Genomic DNA, 13,630 nt, shown 5'->3' with positions numbered 1-13,630 from the left:
CATTTGTAATTATTGAAAAACACCACAGTTCAACACAGAAGCCTACACTGGTTTCAGAGGCCTCAAGCATCAGTAATAGAATTAGTTAATATCTGAATACTCTGGCTTAAGTTGTTTGTGGAAAAGGCTAGTCATCCCTCTGACCTTGGATAACATAAAAAATGGGAATACTATTTACACTGAGTTCCATCACATGGGGGAATACACAGTGAAACCAACTAGTTTTATATAACGAAGCTCTGAACAGCATAAATGGGTTGTGTCAACTGTGTATTTTGAAATGTCTACAATATAACACAATCATTTATATAAAACCATATTTAATATACAACAAACTTCCACCACATAAACACATTTTATAAACATATTATAGTTCCAATTACAGATTTTCATAAAAACATTTTCATATCAAGAATCTTAATACAGAATGATTTATTTCTATGTCAAAATACATTTACAGTGTAAATTGTTTGTAGAAAAAAGATACAGAGAAATGGAGTTTGCTGGTATTTCATCCAAGAGTAGAAACCTCTCTTATTTCTTTATTTCATGTTAAATTTTAAAACATTGTCTGAAATCATAAGTCTAATGTACTTTGCTTTGGCTTCCCCCAAAGCGCTAAGCATGAAAAAAGAAATCTTATTTGCCTTTTTTTTAAATCCCAGAGCATCACAGATGGCAAACAATAGCCTTTTGCCCAAGCTATCCTAGCCAGGGCTATAAGCCATGTTTGCTTGGAAAGAAAGAATATTTAATGAAAAAACTGGTTGCCCCACAAAATGAAGAGCAGAGCCCTTAAAGAGTTGTCTTTTTTTGTTTGTTTTTTTACAAAATACAAAACTGAGGGGGGGGGGGGAAATCCACATAAAAACACATACAAAGATTGATCACATAATTTTATTAGAGTCTTTGAACAATTGTATCAAGTTGTTCCTTTATTTGAAATTCTTTCCCAAAAGAGAAAAAAAGAAAAAGGAGAGAAGAGACATTGGAGTGGACTGTTTTTCAACCCTGAGCGTTTAACACTGCATATCAAGTACTGTAGTAAAGAAGCTGGTTAAGAATGTAGCACTAGTACAAGTGAATGATATTGATCCTCTAGGTGATCAGGTTTTTACAAAAAAAATACATAGTTTTTAATAAATAATGCTTAACTTTACAACTTTGATACAGCAATGTCATACACTGTTTTGACACATACTAAACTCTGCATGCTATATAGTCTACTAGAAGACAAAACTCTGCCATGCATTTTCTTTTTTTCCTAGTGCTAGAAAACACTCTTGTCCTCCAGTGCGTTGCCTCAAGCAAACCAAACTCTCTTATTTTTTTTCCTTCTTACAGCAATAGGCCCCTGCACTGGCATGCAAAAACTTTGAAGAAGGTCTTTCCCACCCCCCCATACTGTCATTCAGACTTCTAAACAAAAGTACTTTTCAGCTTTCTTCCCCTCCCCATACCTGGAGTGGCTATGAAAAAAAACCTTTTTTTTATGTGGCCATCAAAACTCTTGTCTTGAAATTACACATCTTTAAAAGTGTCATGCTGAAACAAAAACCTTCTCTAAAGACATTCAGTTTACTCCACCTGTGGCCATCACACAACATCTCACAAATGCTGTAACCATCAAAAGTCCCACACTAGTACAATAGGCCTCCAAACTAAAACAGCCCACCAGAAAGTAAGAAAGAAAATGAAGGTTCATAGTATTATGCAGAGACTCCAAACTTCCAATGTATGTACAAGATCAAAATTACAAACAAAATGACAATAGTAGAAGAAGAAGACTTTATTTACGGTCAATGACCAAATATAAATGACAATAGTAAGCTAACTGTTATCCCCGGTGTAACCAAGAGTTGAGGCAAGTCGGTTTTGAACATAAACAGGAAGATGGAAGTAAACCAAATGGTGAGAATGGGAGTTCCCAGATCAGTATTTGTTATATGATCAATTTTCCCCACAGTATAAAATATTAGAGATGCAGTCCTAATCCTGTTGAAATTATATTGGTGCGATCTCTCCCACTGCTGAAATCAGTGGAACATATTATCTCTATAAGTGATCTGCATCAAATTCATATTTTGTTTTGCTGAAAGCATAATTCACTAGAAACTCCCCCCATTTGGATATGTCCTTTTTATTTTTACACCAGGGAACATCTGGACATGAAATCTATGAACACAAAGAGGTGTGATGACTTTAATAAAGCCAGGGAATTTTTAAACTTCCAGGTTGTTTATGCATTCTTGAGAACCACCTCCCCTTCTTGGCCGTAGTGCTTTCAGAGGGGGTTGCTTTTATTCATAGAAGTCGTTACTGCAAAATTGCTGTCCATCATCGTTTCCCAGGAGATGTTGCAATAATCTTAACTTTGCACTGGCATAAATATTGGGTTTATCTAGGAGGATAATGCCCAATTAAAGGTATTACTTTTATAAATGAAATAGTATGGACTTTTACTTCCCTTTTTGTAAGTCATTCTACAATTTCTGCACATTTGTGCTTTATACTGAATATAAAAATAGGTTCTTTAAACTCTGTTTACTTGTAAACTCACTAAAAAACTACTTGCTTGTGAAATTCTCTTAAAAATCCACTGCATCCATGAAGGGAGGGTAAAATCAATTAGGCAGTTGATTGCTATAGGTAGTGTATGGAAAGAAAGGGAGTAAAAGAAATCCCTACAACTTATTATGTGGAAGGGGAAAGAGAGCAAGATTGGGAGTCAAAAGGGTGCTGAAACACAAAGGCAGATTAATGTATGGAATTTCTCCCTAGCTCTTGCAGCTACCAAAGATTGGGGGGTGGGGAGGGCTGTGAAAAAGAAATCTTTAAACCCATTGAAGAATCAAGGCCCAGACTTTAAAGATTTTACAAAATACAAATAAACTCAAAAAGTTTTTTTCTTCTAAGAAGTGCAGGATCAGGATCTTACCAGGCCATAGAATAGGAATGTGTGGCAAAGGTGGAGATATAGAACAAAGAGAGCTCTGTAGAACAGACAGCCAAAGACTAAAACAATCTATGGTGTCTGATTCTGACTTCACATTCAATAGAGATTGGTCTAACTATAGTTTTATAACCAATTTACATTGCCATGAATGGCCATTAAGGCCTCATAGGTTCAAATCACTTTCTGAAGACACTACACTAGGAAAAAGTTACCTTTTGCATGTATGGACATCTATATTTAGAGTAAATACAATTTTAAAAGACATTTTAATCAATCTTTCTATTTCATCTGTCATATATATTGCCCTTAAAGAATTAAACATTTTTGTGAATTAGATCTTCTAACATTAGAGAAGAAGTAGCCAGAAGGAAAGATATAAACTGGATTTCATCTTTCAAAAAACCCTTAGGTTGCTTTTTGAAACAATACCCAATATACGGTCAAGGCATTTCCATAGATAAAAACTTGGCAATCATTAGAATCTTTTGTTTTATGCCTTTCAGTGGTATATCTCCTCACCCATAGATAAGTAAAGTGCTGAGGAACCAAAGAAGATGTGTATGGTTTAGTCAAGTGCACAATGCCTGATATATGTATAATTTTTTTTCAAAAGGATAGTCTGCAGAAATGTGCACATACAAGGAAGAAACAGGAACATATTTATTACATGACAAGAACTCTAGCACTAAAAAGCCAATGTGTTAATTACAAGTTACACTGACAAAAGAATTATTTTGTGCCCACTGAGCGTAGAACTTTTGGCATACATTCGAGAAAAAGAACAAACTAGTTAGCAAATGGACAAGTTTAAAGACCTTTTAGATCAAATGTAAGTTTTTCTTCCTTGTATATTGTACATTCATTCAGACCTTACAGAGCACTATAATGTTTATCACTTCTCCCCCCAAAAAATGCAAAACAAATTTAAGTCTCTTTTGCGGGGAGAGGTATTTCCAATCCCTATCCCATCTCCTGATTAGCATAGGTATGCCATTCAATCATGTTTTATACCTGGATAAATTATGGAAATATTCATATCCACTAACATTCACACAAAAAGAGTGAGGAGACCTTGAAACATAGCTGCAGCTACCAGCCAAGCCTACACTATGGTTGACCATCATTATATAGCTTACCAAACACTTGCAACACAGTTATTCATTTCTACTGCCTAATAATCACTTTCATAAACAAGCATTTCTACAAGAAAGAAAGGGATGGGGGGATTCATACACATTGATGATAGCTTCAAGAATGAAAACATTGGCTGCAATCCTAAGGACATCTTTCCGGGAAACAATATTAGACCTGCTTAGGATTGCTCCCTTTTTGGCTCAGTTTTTCAAAAGACTAGAACTTGACCAACATGTCACCAGAAGTTCAGTAATGTTCAACTAAAGAACAACTAAGGGCTAAAGTTCTTTTCCTACCCTCCCCCCTTTTAAACTGCAATTTAAAGCCATTAACATACTAATTAAAAAGACGGAAACTTAAAATTCAAGCTCTTCCTCTATCTTCCAGCTTTAAAATAGGTTTAATACAAGGAAAGACCCTAGACATGCCATATTCTTTAGATCCAACATAAAGGCTGATCTTTTTCTCCATTTAGAGTACAATTTTATTATAAGAGAACAGATTTTAAACATTTGATCACCAGCTTAATCAGCTACTTTAAAAACAGGATCTCTTCCCTCTACAATCACCCTATTATCCTCCACTGAAACATAATGCATGTCAATGCTTTACTTTGTTTATACTGTTCAAATGTGTATGCATCCAGTCTGAAAACCCACAGCAGTGATTCTCAAAGTGATCCAGACAACGAATTGCTTTTGTAAAGTATTAATAGCCCTGTCCTATCCTGTTTCATTCAAAAACAAGTCCTACAGATCGTTTTAGCAGGACTTCCTCCAAAGTTAATTATGCTCACTCTCAAAGGGGACCAAGTTCTACCAAACTCTCCTTAAGCTGAACAAACATATTCAAGGTGTGTGGCTTCTTAAAGACAGTTCACTAAACTGGTAGTCATGTTTTTTTTAAAATGGATGGAATAATGCTCATGGTATCACAAATAAATTTACAATTGTACCTATCAATCAATTAAATATTGCATCCAACTTTTCTCAAGGCATAGGGCTGATACAAGAAGGCTTTAAAAACAAACCAAAAAAAGTAATAAAAAACCTTATCAGGAGGTTCACAAACCCCCAGCCAGTGGCACAATTGCGGGGGGGGGGGGGTGTTTAGGAAAATGGCACTGGAGCATTTGCAAAGCAACCCCCCGCTGCTCTGGGGCTGATGAAACAGCAGAATGGAGTCCTCCCCACCCCCTCCAGAGCATCTTTTCTAGCTACACTGGTTCTGCCCAGGCTCAAAAAAAAAAAAGAAAGAAAAGCCCGAGAGGAAAGCACTGTGCTCAAGGATGATGATTGCCAAGTTGTGGCCCGCAGACTCAATAAAATTGCATCCCAGCAAATGCACAGGAAACAAAGCAAATTGCCTGAAACGACACACACATACACACACACGCCCTCTTTATGGTAACCAACAGAAAGGCTCCTGGATGAAACGGAGCTGAGGAAAGTGGGGGAGGGGAAGAGAGAGCCGCCTGCCTGACAAATGAGAGGCTGCCGAGGGAAAAAAATGGGTACCTCCCTCCGCCCAAGTCCCACTGAATGGAAGGAGGGCGGGGAGGCGGGAGGAAGCGCAGGGTGGAGGAGGGATGCTCGTGCGGCTGTCTCCCTCCCCTCCCCCAACGTCCCCCCACCCCTCCCCTATCAGACACCCGCCTTTGCGCGCGCTCGCCCGTCTCGGGGAGAGCAGGAAAGACAGAGCGCGCAACATGCTCAGGAGGCTGGCGCTGATGATGAGCCAGGGGAGCAGCCGAGGGCCAACGACGACCCCAAAGAAAAGACCCCTCCCCTCCCCAACTGCCCTCCCCCTCCCAAGTGCACTCTCCCCACGCAATGTACACCCGACAGCAGCGCGCTCCTGAGGCAGCCAGAAGCGGCAGCCGGAGCTGACTCCGCGCCCGCCACACATGCTCGAGACACACCCCCTTCGTGCAGGCTAGCGGAGCCTGCCAGCCTTCTCCGCCGCGCTACGAGAGCCCCACAAGCAAGGAGGCGGGGAGAGGCCCCTTCCCCGGAGACAGAAATAAAATACCCCCCCCCCCCGAAACCCAGACGAGGCGGGGAGCAAGAAGAAAGGCAATCTTGGGAGGGCTTTTCCTCTCCTGGCGCACACAACACACACACACAAAGGAGGCCTGAAGGTGCCCCCCTTTCCATCATGGCAGACCTCAATTCGGCTCCCCCAGCCCTGGCCAAGGTTGATACGCCCCCCCCCCCCCCGTTGCCTTTGCAAGCGCAGCGACAGCATCTTGACTGCTCGCCTCCCTGCCCCTGACAGGACCCTGTTGGCGCCACCCTGAACACCCACAGAATCGGACCTCTCGCTCCTGGCCCCACATGTGACCCCTTCTCAGCATTAGCATCCGTCCATATCCAACGCGCCTGACCCAAGAGAGTGAGAGACCATATTGGAAGGTGGAGTAGAAAGGCAAAAAGTCCAAAGGAAGAGAGGAAATCGCCCTTTAAGCCCATCCCACCGTCCATATCTCTCCCCCCCCCCCCCTTATTACAGATCCAAGACTCTCAGCTGAATCTCCTCTATGGGTGAGGAGCGAGCGTTTGGATACCCGCGACTGCTTCTAGAGACACTTAACTGCGAATCGAGTTTCTATCAGTTCCAGCTGATTTATTAAAATTGTCAAGATACAGACTTTCAGCATTTAAAAAAAACAGGCAATGGTTTTGACAGTGCACAAGTCTGCTTTTTGCCATCGTTTGCTACAAAATATGCAGATGGTCTGTACTTTTTAAGGATCATATTGCACAAAATGAGAAACTTTTTTTTCCTTTTTCAATGTGCCTTTCTTTTTCCCCCATTTCATTTTTTTTTGCTAAAAAAAAGCGTTGAGAATCCAGTTTCATACCTTCCATCTGGGCCCCCATCCACATATCACAGCATATGAGATACATAAATTCCTACTATAGTACAGTACATATACAATCTTTTAAACTAAGATAACAGCTCTGAGGTCTATATCACCATTTCCAATAAATCTTTACCTACAAATATTGAACAAATCTGAACTATAGCTGTACAAAAAAAGTGTTTGTTTCTTTTTTTTTAAAACCACAAGGCCTTTAGATGCAAGGATTTTTTTAATCCTTTTAAAACCAGGACATAAACGTACCCATATAACTTGCATGCTAAAAACAGAGGAAAAAAATAAAACAAAATTAAAAGGGAAGAAGTGCCTGAAAAGTCTTACTGAAAAAAACACAGCAAGAATGTTCCCTTTCACTGTACAAAAATACGCCTGAAAATATATTAATTTTTAAAAAAGACTGAGGTCTGTTATGTATCAAAAATGTTTCAATACCTTTGTGTACTGAGGTCTAGGCTGTCTGGTATTCAATCAAGGAGGTATAAGGGAACAAGTTACAAAAAAAAGTTGGCAAGTAGAAATCACATTTGTAAAACCATAAACAATTTGATCTGAAAAGTAAACTCTGATCTTAAAGTCAGTTCACAGTTTTTGTTTTTTTGTAAGCGTTTGTACAGTCTGCATTTTTTTTTCAAGCTCCCTGCAGCTTTGTTAAGAATTGGATGCATAGAAGACATCAGTTTTCTCCCTCCAAACGAACAAAAACAGTTGCAATGGTCCCTTTAACGACGTCAAAAAAAATATAAATCAGAAAAGTCCTGTAAAATCTCTGCCGGAGAAACAAAAAAAATCCACGAACCCCCTTGAGTAACTGTTGTGCTGCCAAAAGGCTTTTTTCTTCTTCTTCTTTTTCTGCAGACCATCTTCCAGACTTCAATCACAAGACCGACAAGCTTCAAACGGCGCTTTCTGTATCTTTGAACACCCAGTCCCAATTTGCCTTTACTCCTTGCTTGTTGTGATCACCAGGTTAAAAAACAAAAACGAGGGGGGAGGGGAAATCAGAAGGGGGGAAAAAAACACAACTCCAGACTCGGCTCGGAACTAACTTCGACTTATTATTTTGTTTGTTTGTTTAAAGAAAGAACAGGAAAAAAAACCCAAAGACATCTGACTTCACTTCGAAACTCCACCACTTTTTATGCGTGTATATCTCATCACTTTAGCATCATCTTCCCTTCCGCGATTTTTTTTCCTCTGATGTATTTATGTCCTTTTCTGGTCGCCCTCCTCCTGCCGCTTGTTCGCCCGCCCGCCCGCCCGCCTCGCCCCCCTCGCGCTTCTCCTCCGCCGCTCAGTAAGTGAAGACCAAGTCGGAAAAGTTCGCCTCCAGCCAGTCGCCCGCGATCATCTCGCTCAGCTCCGGGGTGCAGTAATCGGGGAACTCGAAGTGGGAGCCCAGGCTGCCCTCGCTGAACGAATCCAGGTCCTTGTCCACCAGCGACAGGGACAGGTTCCCCGAGGCGGCGCCCACGCCCAGCTCCGAGGCGGCGTGGCTGTGCTGCTGCTGCTGCTGCTGCGAGAAATTCAGGCTCAGGTCGAAGAGCAGGTCGTCCGCCTCTTCGCCGCCGCTGCTGCTGCTGCTGGAGGAGGAGGAGGAGGTGGAGATGGACCGGGAGGAAGCCGGGGACAGGCTGGCCTGCGGGCCGCCCTTGAAGCCGTAGTAGAGCCGGGGGGCGCCGCCGCCGCCGCCGGACCTCACCTCCTCGTACAGGCTGGCCCCTTCGGGGGACTCGGCCGAGGAGCTCAAGGTGGGGCTGGCCGGGACTTTGGCGACGTTGTAGCGGCGCAGCTGCTGCTGCTGCTGCTGCTGCTGCTGCGGGTGGGGCGGCTCGTCGTCCTCCTCCTCGTCGTCCTCCTCCTGCTTGATGCGGAGCTGCAGTTCGTCGTCCTCCTCGTCGTCGTCGTCCTCCTCGTCGTCCAGGAAGACGCACTTGGCCGCTTTGCCGCTGCCTTTCAGCGGCCCGAAGGGGGGGTAGTCTTCGCCGCCGAAGTCGCCCGGGTGGGGGGCCAGCTTGGTCCCAGCCTTGGCGGGCGACGCGGAGGACGAGGAGGCCGACGAGGCTTTGCCTTTGCCGCACTTCTTGCTGGAGCTCTTGGCGCCGCTCTTGCTGCCGCCGGTGGGTGTGTTCTTCTCCGGGCTGTGGCTGGCGCTGGGCTTGGCCGACGGGTCTATTTTGGGTTTTTTCCGCGGCCGGTATTTGTAGTCGGGGTAGTCGGCCATGTGTTTGAGGCGCAGCCTCTCCGCCTCCCGGATGAACGGGATCTTCTCGCTGTCCTTCAGCATTTTCCACCGCTTGCCCAGGCGCTTGGAGATCTCCGCGTTGTGCATGTCCGGGGACTGCTCCATGATTTTCCGGCGCTCGATCTTCGACCACACCATGAAGGCGTTCATCGGTCTCTTGATGTGGCCCGAAGCCGTTTTGCACCAGTCCGGGTCGCTCTCGTCCAGCGCCACCGGGCTGCAAGCCATGAACTCGCCTTCCTCGGTATCCATCGCTTCCCTGGGCAGGTTGCTCTCCGTCTCGGGACTTTCCGCTTGCTGGACCATGGTGGGGGTTGACTGCTTCTCTTGAGTTTCTTGCTAGCCTGTTTAAATATATTTAGATATATATTTGGTCTTGTCCGCTTAGCTCCCACCGGCCGCTTTGCACACCTGGGCTGGCTGGGCGAGCGGTCGCAAGGTGAAGCCCGCTGTGCCAGCTGCAAGCGCCTCTCGCCTCTCCTTGCCGCTCGCCCGCAGCGGCAGAAGCGGGACTCGCTCCGGCTCTTTCCCCTCCCCCTGCAGCAGCAGCAGCAGCAGCAGCAGCAGCCCCGGCAGCCGCCCGGACCCAGAGATGTCGCTGGATCACACTCCCCCTTCTGCAAAAGTTGCGGGTCCTCTCCCAACTAGTTATCAGGGTTTCATAGGGGTGACATCACTCCCGCGGCCGGCCAATGGCGAGGCTCGGACTCCTCCCCTTGGCTCCGCCCTCTTGCCTTTCCTGAGCGCCCCTCACATGGCTGCGGACACACCCCCTTCGCTTGCAATGGGGAGGGGGCGAGGGGAAGCGGGCTGGGGGCTTGAGCGCCGCTCTCGGTCGACGGGCTTCGAATGGGCTCGGGCCAAACGGGATGGCGCGATCCAGCAGTCTCTCCTTGGACATCCTACAAGGGAAGCGCGGAATAGATCTATATGTGCGCGTGTGAAAGAGTGGAGGTGAAGCTGGGGGTGGGGTGGGGCGGGGGGCGGCTTCCCACCTTGCGCGGTGTCACACTGGGTGAGCTCATACTTGGAGAATCGGGTCCGTTTGCACCCGGCTGCTGTAGGTGGCGCTTTCGCACCGCCAGCTCCTGCAAACCAGGCGTCGTTTCGTTTCATGACATTTCGTTTCGGCGAGACGGGAATTATTATATACATCCTTCGGTTTGCATATTGTTTGATTTCCTTCCTGCCTTTGGCTCTGTCTGCCCCCCCGCTCCCTTTCTCGGACCTCCCGATTTTGCCACAAAACCCACAAACCCAACTAGGTGGTGTGGCTTCGTGGGAGCTCATAGCAGATAGTGGCTGTGCCTTTGGTAGGTTGGTAGCGGTGGCAGCCAGGTGACAGCGGCACAACCGGAGTTTAGGGCTCCAAAGGGACTATTTTTGGCTTGTTCTGGATAGCTACAGACACTTGTGATTGGTGGGGGCGGGGGGGGGGAACGCTGACACTCATTCACACGTTGCTTGCTTTGATGAGGCAATCTCATTGTCACAAACTATATCAGTCATTTGTTTCTCTGTGTGTGAAGGCAAACACCAAAAATACACACTTTATGAGAAATGTGTTTATTACACATATTTAGCATTTTAATGCCTTCATTTGCTAATCCAGCCCCCACTTTCTCTTAAAAAAAATCATAGAAAGCTGAAATACTGTGTAATTAGATTTTAAAATCTTCCTTTTAGCAAGTGTGAACTGTGGTGACACCGCATTCCGTGAGAAAACACTTTCCTAAAGTCTGTATGGGTATTGAGATAAGACTTGCAGTGCCAACAAAAACATGCTTAGAAGAGAGTAGATAACACCAGTGCTTTTTGTCAACCCAACCTCACAAACTGTAATGAGAACTGTTTCTGCATGGGACATTTAAGTCAGTCTTCGCTGTCCAATTAAAATGGCAAATGTGCATTAGCTTTATACCCATTCAGATTTAAACTTTTCTGGGAGTGTGATGTCTTCACATTAGCTAAAGACATACTCAAGGATATGGTAAGTGCTATCAGTGTGAAAATAGTGATAGGATCAGGAAGCAGTGTCCCTTTAGAAAACCAGAGGTGGGATCCAGCAGGTTCTCACAGGTTCCCGAGAGTAGGTTACTAATTATTTGTGTGTGCCGAGAGGGGGTTACTAATTGGTGATTTTGCCACGTGATTTTTGCCTTAGTTACACCCCTCCTCTCAGCAGTAGCGCACAGAACTTGAAGCAGCCTAGCAGTCTAGGAGGTGCACCGGCATGTGTGGCAGTCTGCGCCTGCGTGCATTCGTTTCCCGCCCAAGGACCAGCGCAGCGGCTGCGTCCTTGCCACAGCCCCGCCCAGGAATGCCCCGCCCCCGGAATGCCCTACTGTTGTTGCCCCCCGCCCCAGCTCCCATTGGCTTACGCCTACAGTTTGAATCCCCACCGTACCATGGGGAACCTTGTTAATTATACTAAAAATTTTGGATCCCACCACTGCATATGACCTGACCTGCTTTACAGAGCTATCCTAAACAGACATCCACAGACTCCTACTCAGTTCTATTCAGCAGGCCTCAGCCTCAGGAAAAATGTTCTTAGAGTGGCACAGTTAATTGGACTAGACAGAGGGCATTTTCGCACATGCAGAATAATGCACTTTCAATCAACTTTCATAATTGTTTGCAAGTGGATTTTGCTATTGCGCACAGTATAATCCAGCTGCAAAGTGCATTGAAAGTGCATTATTCTGCATGTGCAAAAGTGCCCTCAGTCATACAGACACATCAGCTCATTGTCACAAAATCTGTTATTTGTTAAGCACCTGAAGCAAGTCTTCACAGAGGTGGCATATAAGTCATTGTATAAATGAATAATTGGCAACTTAATGTCACCTTTGTCAAGACGAGGATTCAGACTCACAATGTATGCTTCCAAAACACAGCAAACAAAATCTTTTGGCAAACACAATCCAAACATTAGCCTGGGGAAACTACACATGCACGCACACGCACACACACACACAGGAAGCTTGCTGCGATTTGAACCCCCTCTCTTTGCTTCCAGGGAGCACTCCCTTCTACCAGAGCTCCAAAATCAGTGTTTCAAGAATTCAACCTCTTCTGACACCTGTTTTCTAGTGAGAGGTAGCTTCCTGCCACTGACTTCAGAGCGAGTCCATACTGATACATGATTTTGTCAATCATATTTGAAACAGCAGTGAAAGAAACTGGTGTGTCAAGAGGAAAAAAATTGGGAGCAATCATAAATGGGCCTGCTCAGAAGGAAGCCCAATTTTAGTTATTCGGTTAGACTTACTTCCAGGAAAGTATTTTTAGAACTGAAACCTGTATAATTTTTATTTTGTTCATGAAAAGTTGTCTGTGAACACAAGCGCTGGAGATAGGGCATAAGACATGTCAATATTACTACCTTTTAAAGGGGAAAATTGTAAGATCTTTTTTTTTTACAAACCCTGTTATCAGTTTGAGCTCACTGGTGGTTGGACCTACTATAGCAGCGATGGCGAACCTTTTCGAGACCAAGTGCCCAAATTGCAACCCAAACCCCACTTATTTATCGCAAAGTGCCAACACGGTAATTTAACCTGAATACTGAGGTTTTTGTTTAGAAAAAACAGTTGGCTCTGAGGCATGCGTTACTCAGGAGTAAGCTTGGTGGTTTAACAGCACTTAACAGGGTTACCTACACTACTTCCCCAAAACTAGGTCTTAGGTTTAATACTAATAATTGAGCCCAGCGGCCCAGGCCAGCCTAGATGTGTGGAGGGGGCACTCTGTTTGCGCGTGCCCACAGAGAGGGCTCTGAGTGCCACCTCTGGCACCCGTGCCATAGGTTCGCCATCACTGTACTATAGTTTTACATCCAGGAACTCCTTAGAGGAGAGACTGCACTGCAGAGCAGGTAACGGTGGGACAGTGCTGTGGAACATTGCTGTCAGAAGGAGAAAAGGAAAGTCGTGCAGTTATACCTTCCAAGGAAGAGGGTAACCTTGCCATGCTACACTTGCAATGATATCTTGAGACATTGCTTTAAAGGCCAGCAATTGGAAAAAGTGATTTAATTTCATTAATTTAAAAACAATCTCAGTTTTAGAGGGTGATACACAAGAAAAATGGGAGTGGTGTTATTTGGGAGAAATGTCATAACAAAAAATAGAATGAATTTCAACCGTGGAAGAAAAACCTAGAATGGAAATAGGCAGGGTCTGCACTTAGAAATCCTTTTATGGGGTTTATTGACACTGACAACACTCTCGTCAATTTTGCCTCCGTTAAGTCCAGTACAACGGAGTTTATGGAGTCCCAAATTGGCTGATAAATATGAACTTCAAAATCTAAATGATTATTTAGTACAGATTTGCAAACTAAATTCCTTTGTTTCGTATTTACTTGTTAATTTGTTAATGTTTAGTTATTCTTAGAATAATACAGTCAC

At 44.5% G+C, this 13,630-nt stretch overlaps 1 protein-coding gene across 1 annotated transcript; it reads right to left on the bottom strand.

Annotated features, from left to right (window-relative positions):
• Positions 1–303: 303 nt before the first annotated feature.
• On the bottom strand, positions 304–9,828 carry SOX11 (SRY-box transcription factor 11). Its single transcript, XM_048498257.1, has one exon. The coding sequence runs from the start codon at positions 9,520–9,522 to the stop codon at positions 8,266–8,268; it is 1,257 nt and encodes a 418-aa protein (XP_048354214.1). The 5' UTR covers positions 9,523–9,828; the 3' UTR covers positions 304–8,265.
• Positions 9,829–13,630: the final 3,802 nt, after the last annotated feature.

The sequence above is a fragment of the Sphaerodactylus townsendi genome, linkage group LG01, assembly GCF_021028975.2.
Source record: "Sphaerodactylus townsendi isolate TG3544 linkage group LG01, MPM_Stown_v2.3, whole genome shotgun sequence".
In the NCBI taxonomy this organism is placed as follows: Eukaryota; Metazoa; Chordata; class Lepidosauria; order Squamata; family Sphaerodactylidae; genus Sphaerodactylus; species Sphaerodactylus townsendi.
Note: the sequence above shows the minus strand (reverse complement) of the source record. Positions and strands in the feature narration are given on the sequence as shown.

Coding starts and splice junctions, on each gene's coding strand:
- SOX11 (XM_048498257.1), bottom strand. CDS start 9,522: ATGGTCCAGCAAGCGGAAAGTCCCGAGACGGAGAGCAACCTGCCCAGG.